Below are 12,864 nucleotides of genomic sequence, written 5' to 3'. Positions count from 1 at the left end.
TTGGGCATTATTGCCACTGCCTGCAGGGAAAGCAGCCATGAAAGCAGCTGTGCTTCACCCATTTATACCAGCAAACACTTATACCAGTTTGGTGGGAACTGATGGCCGATCATGCCTGGTCCTGTTGTCACCACCTCTAACAAAGAGAGAACCTAGAAAGTCAGAGCTGCGCAGCTCCCTCCTCAGTGGATAAGCCCAACTTCCTCCTTGTACAGATGGAGAACTGAGGTCCCGTGGGGGGCCGGACTTTTTCAAGCATGCTGCCGAGTTAAGGACCAACCGAGAGGCCCTGAGTTACCAGGGGTGAGGCTGGCAGCCGTGTTTTTCCCGTGGGCTCACAGAGGGCCAGAGCCAGCGATGGAAGCGGGTGCAAATGAGGAAAGGACAGGTCGGGGGGGCTGGAAGCAGGGAGGCCGGGGCTCTTGTCTGTGTCCTGCCTGAACTGCCCACGCCCTGTTCACACCTACTCTGTGGCAGCGGGAGGTGGGTTCTCTGCCCTGATGACCTCTATGACCTGGCGTGATTCTGCCCCCTCTCTGGGCTTCAGTTTGCCCATTTGTCCCTATGAAGTTGGGCTGGATCATTCTTTCAGCAGGCATTTGCTGTACGGAGCCCCTACTGTTTGCCAGGCTGCATGCTGGGCTCGGAGGATACTTCGATGAACAAGGTGCCCCAGGTGTTGGGGCTTTAAGAGGTAAGGGCTGGAGGTCCTTCCTGGCGTGGGAGAGCTACCTCCCAGACCAAAGGAGACTTCGTCAGACCCAGACTGACGGGCCCTGTGTCCTCCTGGCTTGCCCGCAGCCAGCATTCTCTAGTCTTCTGTCCTTTGGTTTACTGCCCACTTAGGAGCTAGGGCCCCAGGTTGGACCCTAGGGCGTGTGCCAGCTCCCAGTAGGAAGGTGGCCCCAGCAGATGGGAGGAGAGGAGGCCCTTTGAACCCTAGCAGGCTTTGTCCAGCCTCCCAGGCGGGTCCCCGTATGAGAAGCCAGCCCTTTACCCCCCCAGGAGCCCTCACCCGGAGCCTGGGAGCGCCTCAGCTCCTTGGCAACATCCTAAGGAATTCAGTCGCTGCACACGCTCCCTTCCTCTCCCCTCCCACCGCCTGCCTGCTGCCTGTGGGGGCGAGCGAGGCAGAGGCAGTGGAGCCCCATTATAAACCGCAGCAGAGCTCAGGCAGTGAGAGGACTGCACCGAGCCCCGACGAGGGCCCCCACGCCCGCCCCGGCACCCCCCGGAGCCCCTCGACCATGGCTCTTCTGCCTCTCTCGCGGCTGCTCCGCTTGACTGCCCTCTGCCATCTGATCGTGCTGCTGGCTGGTGAGTGGGGTGGACTCAGGCATGAGCGGGGTTGGGGAGCCCCCAGCCCCACTTCTGCCCCTCAGGGCTCCATGAGGGCCCCCGGACCCTGCCCGCGTAAGGCTGAGATCCGTGGCAGCCCCTTCCTGACTGATATGCCGGAGGGGGCTGGGCATCTCCCTGGTGGCGGTCCCGGACTCAGGACTGCCCCTCCGGCTGGAAAGATTTACCGTCTCCAGAGACTGTCCCTGCCCGGCCCAGTGAGCAAGGTGGCGACCGCGTGGCAGCACAGAGAGGTGGTGCGGGCAGCACAAGATGCCGGGTGTGGAGGGGTGCCAGGAGGTGGGGCTGTGGGAAGCCCGAGGATGCTCTTGGTGGGCCCTGGGGTGGGAGCCCTGGCAGACTGTGGGCTGGTCTCCGTGCCCGGGGTTAATATGTAACCCTCAGCCCTGACTCCTGAGTCTCAGCTTGGCCCCGGGCTAAGCCACACTGGGACTTTCTCCTGCCCTGATTTCAAGTCCTTCCCAGGAGTAGGGGGCCCAGGACCAGTGGAGGTCAAGGTCACTGCAGCTCATGAATTGGACTCATCACTGTTGCTCTGGCCTGTAGCCCCCAGTCCCTCTGCCTGTGTCTCCCCCATGGTACTGCCTTTCTCCTACAAGCATAGCTTAGAAATGTTTGCACCTCCAGTCACTTGCTTTCTGGAGCCTAGGACCTGATAGGGCATGATGTATCCATCCCACCCGACATGAGTAAGATGGAGGCCCAAAGAGGTTTAGAAACTGGCCTGAGGATGCACAGCCAGCAAGTAGGGCAGGAGAGGGTCAGAGTGGGTGCAGGAGAGAGTGTGGATGCATGCTCACCACCTCTGTGGATCACACTGCCTTCAAGAACCGTTTGAGTCAGCCCCATCCTCAGGGAATACCCGGACCATCCGGCAGGTTGGGGCTCAGAGAGGGTGGGAGGCTGCCTTAAGGCACACAGCCAGGCTGGGAAAATGAAAACCAGTCTCCAGCTTCCAGAGCGCCTCCGTGGAGCAAACTGTCCCCCGAGTCCCTCTGTTTGGGGAAAGCCCACCAGTGGGGCAGAGGGCAGGTGGGTGGGGTGGTGTGGGCCTCGTGCCGCTGGCCTTCCTGCTTCCTGGGCTAGAACACTGAACTCCGAGGTGTTGGGGATAGTGAGTACCGGAAGACGTGGGCTCCGATGGAGGTTGCTTTGCCATAGCCCTGACCCTGAGTGGGGTCTTGCCTTCTTTGGTCCCAGCTGCTGCACCTTTAAAGATAGCTATTGCCTCCATGTGGTGAGGCTCTAATGCCTATGAGGACGCTTTGAAAGTGGGAGGAGGAGGGATTACTTATACTAAGCTGGGGGTGGAGGTCTTCTATGTTAGGATGGAGAGGGGATCCTGGGGGGACTCTGGATGCTCTATCCAGCAGCCCGAGGCTTCAGAATCATCAGGTTCCCGCCCCAATCTTGGTCACTGGTTTTGCTGGGAGATACTCACATTATTTCAACCTTTCCGAGCCTCAGTTTCTCCTCCTTTAAGACTGGGCATTGGGCCGGGCTCATCTTGGAAGTCCTTAGCCATGCTGACATTTGTGGCTCTGAGAGAGCCCCTGGGAACCCCCGCAGGACTAGCGACTGGTCCACAAGCCAGAGAGGCCTGGAAGGGGGCTGGGGACTTCGTGGCTACTGCCCTGGCAGGTGCAGGGTGGCTGCGTCAGTTCCCAAATGTGGGTTTGCAGGGCTGTGTCAGGCAAGAGGCTCCTCTGCTTTATATAACGAACCTGCAGATACAAGTCAGAGCAGTGAATTTTTCTCCCCAAGCACTGACGCATTCACTCCCACTCAAGCTCCAACAAGAAAGAGAGCAAAAAAAACCCTGAATTAAGCTGCTGTCGTCTGCCCCCCTGGTTAGGGTGTGGGTGGGGGGAAGGCAGGGGAGGATAAATCCAGAGGGTCAGGTCCAGGCCCAAGTCGAACTTAAATTAAAATTCCTCTATGTCTCCTTTGGTTAGGATTTTGTATGTCACAAAGTGCTTCCTTGTGCATTTTGTTGATTCATTCACTGGCTGAGCATCTACTATGTGTCAGGCACAATTCTAGGTGCTGGGGCCGCATCAGTGAATAAAACTGCCAGAGATCCCAGCCCTTAGCGTGCTAAGCATCAACTGGAGAAGACAGACAATCCTCAAAATAAACAGATTTGGTCTGTGAGAAGGAAAAAAGCGCTGTGATTTAAAAAAGCAGGAAGTCGGGGCTGGTGGGGAAGGTGTTGAGATTTTAAGTAGGGGGTCAGGGAAGAAGGGGGCGTTGAGGGAGCCGGGCGGGAACACATGGGTGTCTCCAGGGCAGCGCTCCTCAGTGCGGGATTCGGCCCCCAAGGGGACATTTGGCAATTTCTGGACACAGTTTTGGTTGTTGCATTTTGGTTGGGGGGTGCTCAGGCACCTAGTACGGAGAGGCCAGGGATGATGCCCAATGTCCTACGGGACACAGAACAGCCTCCATAGCAAAGAATTATGTGGTCCAGGATGTGAGTGGTGTCTGCTGTTGAGAAAACCCTGCTCTAAGGGCCCAGATATTTTTAAAGCTTCATTCTCATAACCATCCTGCACAGCAGGTATTATCATGTCCATTTTACAGGTAAGGGAATGGAGGCTCAGAGAACCTCAGTCACTCGTCCAGGACACACAGCTGAGCAATGGCTCAAGCCTTCTCTACCACCCAAATACCCAGAGACCCGGAACATTCCCATCTTTTCCTGCATGTAATCCTCCAAACAGTCCTTGAGGTCCAGCCTAATGTACACCTCCTCTAAGAAACGTCTCCTGATCACTTGCAGTTGGAAGTGGTCTCTCCCTCCTGTAAACCCTGGCACAATGTGGGGTCTGTTCTGGAACATGGTGTTTTTACCTGGTGTTTAAGGCAGCCTAGAACAGTGGATGTCTAGGGGCTGGGAGGAAAACCAGATCTGCCACTAAGCAGCTGTGTGGCTTTGGGCAAGTCATTAAACCTCTCTGATTCTCAGCTTCTGCATCTTTAGAATGGGGATAAAAATCATCCTTTTGCAGGAATTAATGAGAGCAGATGTGTGTGTGCTGAGCATAAGGTCCAAAACAGAGTAGGTGTTCTACTAAGAAAAGCTCTGATACTTTGTGGTTATGTCTTAGCTGTCCGTCAGGCTGGAGACTTCTGAGGGCAGAGATGGGCCTTGTTCATCCCTCTACTCCTCACAGGGCCTGGCAAGAGCCAGGTCGGCATTTGTTGGTTGACTGAGTAAACATGGCGATCTGATAGCATTTATTGGGATTGAGGTGCTCTCTCCAAGCTCAGCACCAGCACCTTCGGGAGAAGGAGCTCAGGGTTAAGGACAAGAGGGTCTGGGTTTTTGTAGATACTCAAAAGTAACTCAGACAAGTATTGCCTGAATCAGGAAATGGATGGATGAATGGATGGATAATGAAGGATGTGTGAGTGGGCTGGTGAGAGATGGAGAGGTGGGTAGATGAAGGGGGTGTAGGATGCGTAGGGGATGGACGCGTGATAGGTGGGTGAGTGGGGCATGGATAGGTTGATGGACCAGGGTGAGTAGGGATGGATGGGAGGTAGACAGGTGGGTGGCAGGGAACGGGTAGGGGATTGACGAGGGGGTGGCAGATAAATGGATGGATGGATAGATGGATGGGGAGGTATGTGAAGGGATAAGTAGATTGAGACATTATTTCCTTCAATGAATATTTATATCCACCTTATGCTGGATGCTGGGAAACACTGTGACACCAAGACATACAAGGTCCCTGTCCTCCTGACACTCATTTGACAGACAGGTAATAGATGACTGGCTGGTGGAGGCATTATCTCCAGTTTCAGAAAAGAAAACTTCAGTTCTGAGAAGAAAAGACACCCCAGTTAGTTATACAACCTTCTCAAGCAGAACCAAGAACAGAGCCTGGTCAGGGCCATTCAGGCACCACGGCAGAGGGTGGAGACTTTAGGACAGGCCGCCTCTGTGGCTCTTTAAGCCCTGGAGGTGGGCAGTGGAAGCAAGTCAGAAGAGCAAATTGACCTGCCCGAGCTTATCCCTCTTGCCCACTGGACAGCCTGTCCCGGCTCCAGGTCATCCGGGGGCACCATTCTTCTGGGGATTCCTCTGGAAGTCACCTGCCACACCAGTCCAGGGGCCGGCTCCTGGCTCTACTCAACAGGACCTGGGGAGGCTGCAGCTGAGTCATTCTGAGGTCCCGTTGTGGGAGAAGGAGGGTGATAAAGCTTCTTTCACATCCTGGTTCCTCAGAGAGAAAGGGCTACCGGTGACTCAGGGACCAGCTGCAGGGAGCCCCCCTGACCACCTCAGGAGCTACTAGTGCTGCCCCCTAATGGCCCAGCCCCACCCTGCAAGCCCTGCACCCCCTTTCCCACAAAGCAGGGTGGGCCGAGGCAGGGGAAATGATGAGAGAAGGGGTGGCAGATTCTAGAAGGTGTGTGTGCACGCCTGTATTTGGGAAGGCGGAGCGTGTTTGGTTTGCATGTCCACACACATAAGTATTTGTGTGTGAGCTATGTGTGTTTTGGTGGAACCCGGGGCGGGGGTCACCTGGGGCCTCCCTAGCTCTGCAGAGCTAAATACGTTTGTTCCCTCAGCTCCACTGCCCTGGAAGTCCTGGCCTCTAGATTTTTGCAAAACCCTCTGAGGTCATGCTTCGGCTGCATATGACCTTGACCCAGATCTTACACTCAGGTTCTTCCTCATTTTTTGCATACCCCTCTACAGCTTACAGCAAACAGAGTAAATTTTGCTGGAGATTTTAGGGGAAGGCGGAAATGCAATGCAAACCACTCGAATGTTTATATAAAATGTATGGGTTCTCAACTATCTGTTGAGTCACCGTCATTCTGTCCTGGGGTTTCTGTCTGGCTCCACGTGGGATGCAGCCATCTGCAGGCCCCCACCCACCTCACTCTGTCCCCACTCCATGTACAACGCATCTCCATTCCTCCTCCTTACTCCTGCTCCGCCAGCTTGCCCCGGGAATCCAAATGACCCATTGCGTTCCTCTCCAGAAACTGCTTCCAAAATCATCCTGGCTCTTAATGGCAGAACAAAGGATCACCTACTCAGCACACTCCTTAGAAGGTGGTTGTACTTATATATTTAAAAAATTATATTATCCGCTGTGTGTGCCTGGTTGCATGTATGCCTTTATGTGTTTTTTTTGGGGGGGGGCATATATATATGTGTCATTGTGTTTGTTGCTATGAGTGCACGTGTGTGTCATAGGGTATATACGTGGGGTGTGGATGGACGGAGGTCTGGGTGTGTCCCAGAGGTTGTGGAAATCCATGAATATGGATCAGGCGGAGAGGGATGGATGGGATAGGGATGGGAGGGGGCGATAGTTGAGCAGGTGACTTACTGGAGTAAAAGCATGGTGGGGGCAAGGGCAGCGTCCTGGGTCCAGAAGGGGCGGGAGCCAGGCCTGGCAGGAGACCCTGTTCCATCACTTGCTGGCTGTGTGACCTCAGGCAGATCCTTGACAGTCTCAGACTCCTCTCCCCTGGGTGAACCAACTATAGCGACTTAATTTTTAAAATTAAACACAATGTGCCAGGCAATAAGAGCTTTATAAGTAAGAATTCATTTTCATCACCTTACAGCAACCCTTGAGGTAGGTTCTATTGCTGTCTCTATTTTACAGGTGGGGAAACTGAGGCATAGAGAGGTTTGGCCCGGGACAGGGGGCTGAGGTCAAGGGTGTGGGGCATCGGTTCTGGTTTGGGGGGTGCGTGGCGGGGACAAGCTGGCATGGGGCTGGGAAGCCAGATGCCCATGGACAGTCTTGCTGACTGGGGGCCTCTGTGGGCTCAGGACAGCACCTTGGTGTGAAGAAGTGTAACATCACGTGCAGCAAAATGACCTCGGAGATCCCCGTGGCTCGTCTAGTTCACTACCAACGAAATCAAGAATCATGCGGCAAACGTGCCATCATGTAGGTACTGCCCTCTTGGCCTCTGAATTCCTTTCAGGCCCCGGGGATGGTTCCCTGGCCTCCGCTAATCCACGTCCACATCCTGTCACCCAAAGCTGGGCTCCTGGCCCAGGGCCTCTGCAAACGCTCCTCTTGCTCCTGACCTGCTGGCCTCCTCGCCAATCTTAATATCTGTGCCACAGGGCAAAGATGAGCTGTGGCTTCCTGAACGGCCGTGGCCTGGAGATGCCACCGAGGGTGATGATTCCTTCTGGGCCAAAGGGTGTTTATGCAGCCCTCGAACCTGCTGGATTTCATGGGGGATGAAAACACGGTGCTCTGAATGTGCAGGCTCCAGACGCCAACAGATCTGGTGCAAATCCTGGCTTCACCACTTACAGACTGGGTGGCCCTGGTCATGTTGCCTACCCTCTGCACTTTAGTTTCCTTATCTGTAAAATGGGTAGTTTGGGGAAGCTGAAAGGAGATAATGAAACTAAAGTGCTTGGCAGGGTGCCCGGAAGCTGCTGGCAATAGGAGAGGCCAAGGTTATTATCACCATTGGACAGATGGGGAAATAGAATCCCTCTGAGACTTTGGGGAGGGGTCAAGCCAAGCCAGCTTCCCCTCTGGCTGTTGGGATCCCTGGCCATCTTGGCTGCTTGCTCCTCTGGGGTCCTTCTTGAGTACTGCCAATCGCCCAGCCCTGAGGCCTTTCCCCAGGACTGACCTTTGGGTCTTAAAGTGGCCTCGGCCAGACTCAACCAGACACTGAGTCCTGGCAACAGGAAATGGCCAGTGGGCCTTCGATGTAGGGGCTCAGCTAAAGGAAGTTGTACTTCCTCCCACTGATTGTTACTAAGAGGAGCAAGTGTGCTACTGCCTGACCTCTCTGCTCACCTGTCAAGACTCGCTTCCCCCAGACCCCCCCACGTATTTGCTTCTATTTTGTCGGCGAAGGGGAAGTGGGACGCTCCAGAGAGGGGATGATGGCACTAGGGCAGCACTGCACCTGTGGGGCCTACAGGGTCACGCTTGCTTTCTGGACCTCTCTGGCTTCCTAGCATACTGGAGCCAGGCACATTTACATTACCTCTCTGAGCCTTGGTTTTCTCATCTGTAAAATGGGGGTGCACGTGGTAGCCATCTTACAGGATGGGTGTGAAGTTTAACGAGGCAAAATGCCTAGCACAGGTCATGGCGTGGAGCAACGGTCCCCGCCAGCTCTGAGCTGTGGTCTCGGTAGTAAACCAGCCAGAAGCAGCTTCAAAGGAAGCTCAAGATTTGGATGGCACTCAGGGTCCCAGCAGGGCCACCATATATAGGGTTGGAGCTCCCTAGGGGCCCTTTCAGTCTGAGGATACACACTAGGAGAGGAGGGTAGAGGTCCAGAGGGCAGCCTGCAACTGAGGGAGAGGAGGAAGAGGACGTTATGACATCGAGTCCTTTCCAGAGCGAGGAGGCCCTACCACCAAGCTTGCCAGTCTTACACCTGGTGGCAGAGAACACTGGTGACATCTTCTCCCAATCAGAAAACTTGTAGCCCACAGCCCCCACCTTCATGTTAATGACATTATTATTAACATTGTTATTATTTTACTGATCTCCTACTCTCAACGAGGGACTTTACATCATTTTCATCTTCTACAATAACACAGAAGTAGGGTGACCAACTTGTCCCAGTTTGCTGGAATTTTCACAAAAAGACCCGCATCTTGAGAACGCCCTCAGTCCCAGTTTTTGTGGGATGGTTGGCCACCCCGCGGAAGGTAGGGCTCTCTTTCCCGTTCTCAGGTGAGAACGCGGAAGTTCCGTAAGCTGAGCTGCCCCAGCTAAGAACTCATAGCTCACAGCTAGTAAGTGGTGGGGGCAGGATTTCTAGCCGGGTCTGCTCACCTGCAGCGCATGTGCATGATACCCCTACTCTGCATGGCATCTGGGCATCACTGGGTCCCTTGTCTTCCTTCCTTGCAGCCTGAAGACCATGAAGGAAAAATTATTCTGTGCTGACCCACAGGAGAAATGGGTCCAGAAAGCCATGGAGCATCTAGACCGCAAGGCTGCTGCTCTGGCTCCAAATGGCGGCACATTCGAGAAGCAAATCGGCGTGGGTGAGCCCAGGACCAGCCCAGCCACCAGGGGCATGGACTGGTCTGAGGCCTCAGAGACCAAATTCACAAGCGACAGCAGTAGCCAGGAGGCACAGAGGGCCTTCGGGACTTCTCCAGAACTGCCACCAGAAGTGGCTGATTCCAGGGGGACCAGGTCCCCCTCCACTTCAAAGACTCTGGATGGAGGGCCCGAGAGAACTGAGCTTTTCAACAAGGCTGCCGTCACCACCAACACGTCTTGGCAGAGTTCTACCGCCTACCAACCTGGGGCAGACCTCGAGGCTGAGGGGAAAGCCTCTGAGGCCCCCTCCACCCAGGCCCCCTCCACCCAGACCCCCTCCACCCAGGCCCCCTCCACCCAGACCCCCTCCACCCAGACCCCCTCCACCCAGACCCTCCCCACCCAGGCCCCCTCCACCCAGGCCCCCTCCACCCAGGCCCCCACTATTTCACACACAGTCCCAGAGGACAACACTGGGCCCGAAGGCCAACCTGGGTGGATCAAGGGACAGCACCCCACGCCAGAGAACTCTCTAGGGTCCAAAGAAATGGGTCCCACTTCAGCTCACACGGACGCTTTCATGGGGCCCGGCAGCACGTCTGATGTCTTCGTGGTCCCTGTATCCTCTGAAGCGGCCCCCAGCACGGATCCACTGGCCTCTGGCAGCTGGACCCCCAAGGTCCAGGAGCCCATTCACGCCACCGTGGACCCCCAGAGGCTGGGTGTCCTCATCACTCCCGTCCCCGACTCCCAGGCAGCCACCCGAAGGCAGGCAGTGGGGCTGTTGGCCTTCCTCGGTCTCCTCTTCTGCCTGGGGGTGGCCATGTTTGCCTACCAGAGCCTTCAGGGCTGCCCCCGCAAGATGGCAGGAGACATGGTGGAGGGGCTTCGCTACGTTCCCCGGAGCTGTGGCAGTAACTCGTACGTCCTGGTGCCAGTGTGAGCTGCCCACCTGCCTGCATCCAGTTGTTCAACTCAGCTGCCTGGGGTCCCCCATCCTCACACTCACCCTCACCCAAGGGTCTGGCCCAAGTTGGGATGACTGGGGCAAGGAGGTGGGACCCTCTGGGTGGAACTGCCCCCAGCTCCTGGAGGCCGCCCTTGACCATCCTTGACCTACTGCGGACAGAGAGGGTGGCCTCCACAACTCACTCCAATGTCCCAAGTCAGAAAACTCCCCTCTGCTGTTGGCTGGTTAGAGGATCCCTTAGATACTGTGCCAGCCCCAGTGAACAATTATCTGTTGAACGCCCAGCCCCTCTGACCCACACCCCTGCGGGTACCACAGTCACCCCTTCTTACAAACGAGCCCCAGGCCAGGCTCCTTCTCCCCCTCCCTCAGACCTCACCGTGTCTCTCGGTCCCGCTGTGGTTGCCAGTCACCCCGGCCACCTGCGGTGCTAGCTCCCCTGCCCCCTGTATAGACCCCATGCCCCAGCCGGGGACCTGTCTTTTCTTGCATGAGGCTAGTGTGGTGTTTCCTGGCACTGATCCCAGCGAAGGATCGGCCCTCAGGGAGGCATCATGAGAATGGGAGATGAAGTTACCGGTGGCTTTGATTCCCACCCGCTGCCGTGCCCCATCTGTGCTGTGAAGGAACATTGACTATGAGCGTGAAGGTTGGCGGGTCTAGTCCCAGGCCCACCACCAATCCATCAAGGCATTCATACCTCTGGTTTCCCATCTGTGAAAGGGGAGAGGGACGGCAAATATGCGGCAATAGCCTGTACCCCTGGCAGGCATCACTAGTTGATCCAGAGACCCCTTTCTGCAGACCCTGGGTGCAGCCTCTCAACCTTCATCAGAAGAGATGGTCTCTGCCAATCATGAGACTGGCACTTCCATGGACGCTGTGACCTGGAGGTCCTGCCCCGTTGTCAGCACTGTGGGCGCTTGAGACGCAGAGACCAACTTTGAAGGCCCCCCCTCCGCCCCCGCTGGCTCTGAGACGAAGTGACAGTGACGAGTGCCAGGCTGAGGGAGGAGGGGAGGCCTGCGGGCTCCGAGGAAGGGGCCGGGGAGCAGCTGCAGGCAGTAGCCACGCTCCTTCGCTCCTTCGTTAGGGACCCGAGTCAGGCATTTTCTCTTTCTTTCCTGCGGCCTGGGTTCCTCTTCCACCTCTCGCGGCCTGAAGACACTGTCCTCTGCACTCTGAGATCTTCTCCCCTCACCTTCACTCCCCCCCCACCCACCCACCACAGGCAGGGCCAGGAATTTCCATGAGATCAGAATCCACCAGGGAAAGCTGAGGTTCCCGTGTTTACTTCTGAAAGGGACTCTGTCTTGTGGAGAGGGACCAGCAGGGGAGGGGAAGTTGTGGGCATGAAGTCAGAGGTTCTCTTTTTGGCACTGAAGACTCGTGCAGGCCTGAATGGGGCCAAAAGCTCACTGGGCTGGCCAGCACCCCGCAGTCAGAGCCGGACCTGCAGGCCTCACCTCTCAGGCCCCTGGCGGCAGCTCCCCACCTCCCTCTGATTGTCTCTGAAGGTGTTCTTTGCCCTCCACCAGAGGAGTGTCCCATGGGCTAGGCTTCCCCCAGGTACAGGTGACATGCTCCTTTGTAGACAGATGCTGAGAGGAAGCACGCAGGGCGCCGGTCCACAGAGAGAGGGAAGCCGTGTTTCCCTGCCCGCCTGGCTCTCCTGCGCCCCCCTGCAGGTCATGGCACAGGATGTTTGGGCCTGGCTCAGGTTGGCGGCACTCTGACAGCTCAGAGAGGAAGACGGCGGATCTGAATGCACTTTTTGGGGCTCCTCTTGCCTGGGAGCCTTCAAGGGACGGGCACCCGTGAAGGGGCTCCTCTCTGTGAGAAAGCAGCTGGGGACAGCGTGTCCCCCTTGCACGGACTTTGTGAGTTCCCCCAAGCAGGACAGGGACAAAGACGATTTGGGGAGGACTTTAGAAGGAGTCGGTTGATCATTTTGCTTTTCCAACACTATCACCAATGTCTGTGCCATTTTGTATTTTACTAATAAAATTGAAAAGTCTTGTGAATCAAATAAAGTTGCTTTTCCTAGGGCAGGCTCAGCACCAGAGCCTCTGGGAGGATGGAACAAAGGAGAGGCCAAGACTCTCTGGGAAAGTGGGACTTCCCTGGCGGTCCAGTGGTCCTGTGGCCATGTCAGTTGCCATTTATCATCACCGTTCTCTTGTTTTTCTTATACTAAGGATATTTTTCTCTGAGCCCAAGTCTTCATCAAAAGTAGGACAAGGAAAGACAGAATATGACGCGCACATAATTTTTCTTACACATTGCTTCCCTCATTTTACTACCTGCCAAGCCCCATAGACATTTGGGTTGGAGGTTCCTGCAAGAATCTGAGATTGCTGCCTCTGCGCCAGCTGCAAATTCTTCTTTTTTTTTTTTTTTCGGCTGCAGCCTGCACGGCATCTGCAATGGAAGCGCGGAGTCTCAACCACTGGACCGCCAGGGAAGACCCTGCAAATTCTAGTACTGCCCTTAGCAGTGCGCAGTAGCTCTTCTGTT

General features: G+C 55.7%; 1 protein-coding gene across 3 annotated transcripts; it reads left to right on the top strand.

The window, feature by feature from the left end:
* Window positions 1-593: 593 nt before the first annotated feature.
* On the top strand, window positions 594-12,380 carry CX3CL1 (C-X3-C motif chemokine ligand 1). Of its 3 annotated transcripts, none has more exons than XM_082368993.1 (3): window positions 594-1,317; window positions 7,166-7,286; window positions 9,240-12,380. In XM_082368993.1, the coding sequence occupies exons 1-3, from the start codon at window positions 978-980 to the stop codon at window positions 10,318-10,320; spliced, it is 1,542 nt and encodes a 513-aa protein (XP_082225119.1). In that variant the 5' UTR covers window positions 594-977; the 3' UTR covers window positions 10,321-12,380. The 3 variants fall into 3 exon arrangements, with proteins under 3 accessions (XP_082225119.1, XP_082225121.1, XP_082225120.1); XM_082368994.1 differs by having other exon boundaries at window positions 1,248-1,317; window positions 7,171-7,286; XM_082368995.1 differs by lacking the exon at window positions 7,166-7,286 and having other exon boundaries at window positions 1,210-1,317.
* The last annotated feature ends 484 nt before the right edge of the window (window positions 12,381-12,864 follow it).

This window comes from Balaenoptera borealis (genome assembly GCF_965194805.1).
Source record: "Balaenoptera borealis genome assembly, chromosome: 19".
Taxonomy (NCBI): Eukaryota; Metazoa; Chordata; class Mammalia; order Artiodactyla; family Balaenopteridae; genus Balaenoptera; species Balaenoptera borealis.
This window is presented reverse-complemented; position numbering and strand designations above follow the sequence as displayed.

Bases quoted from the DNA above. Each gene is read 5' to 3' on its own strand.
- CX3CL1 (XM_082368993.1), top strand. From the start codon at position 978: ATGAGAAGCCAGCCCTTTACCCCCCCAGGAGCCCTCACCCGGAGCCTG. The intron at 1,318-7,165 runs GTGAGTGGGGTG...CTGTGGGCTCAG, and splicing joins TCTGATCGTGCTGCTGGCTG to GACAGCACCTTGGTGTGAAG. The intron at 7,287-9,239 runs GTAGGTACTGCC...CCTTCCTTGCAG, and splicing joins TGCGGCAAACGTGCCATCAT to CCTGAAGACCATGAAGGAAA.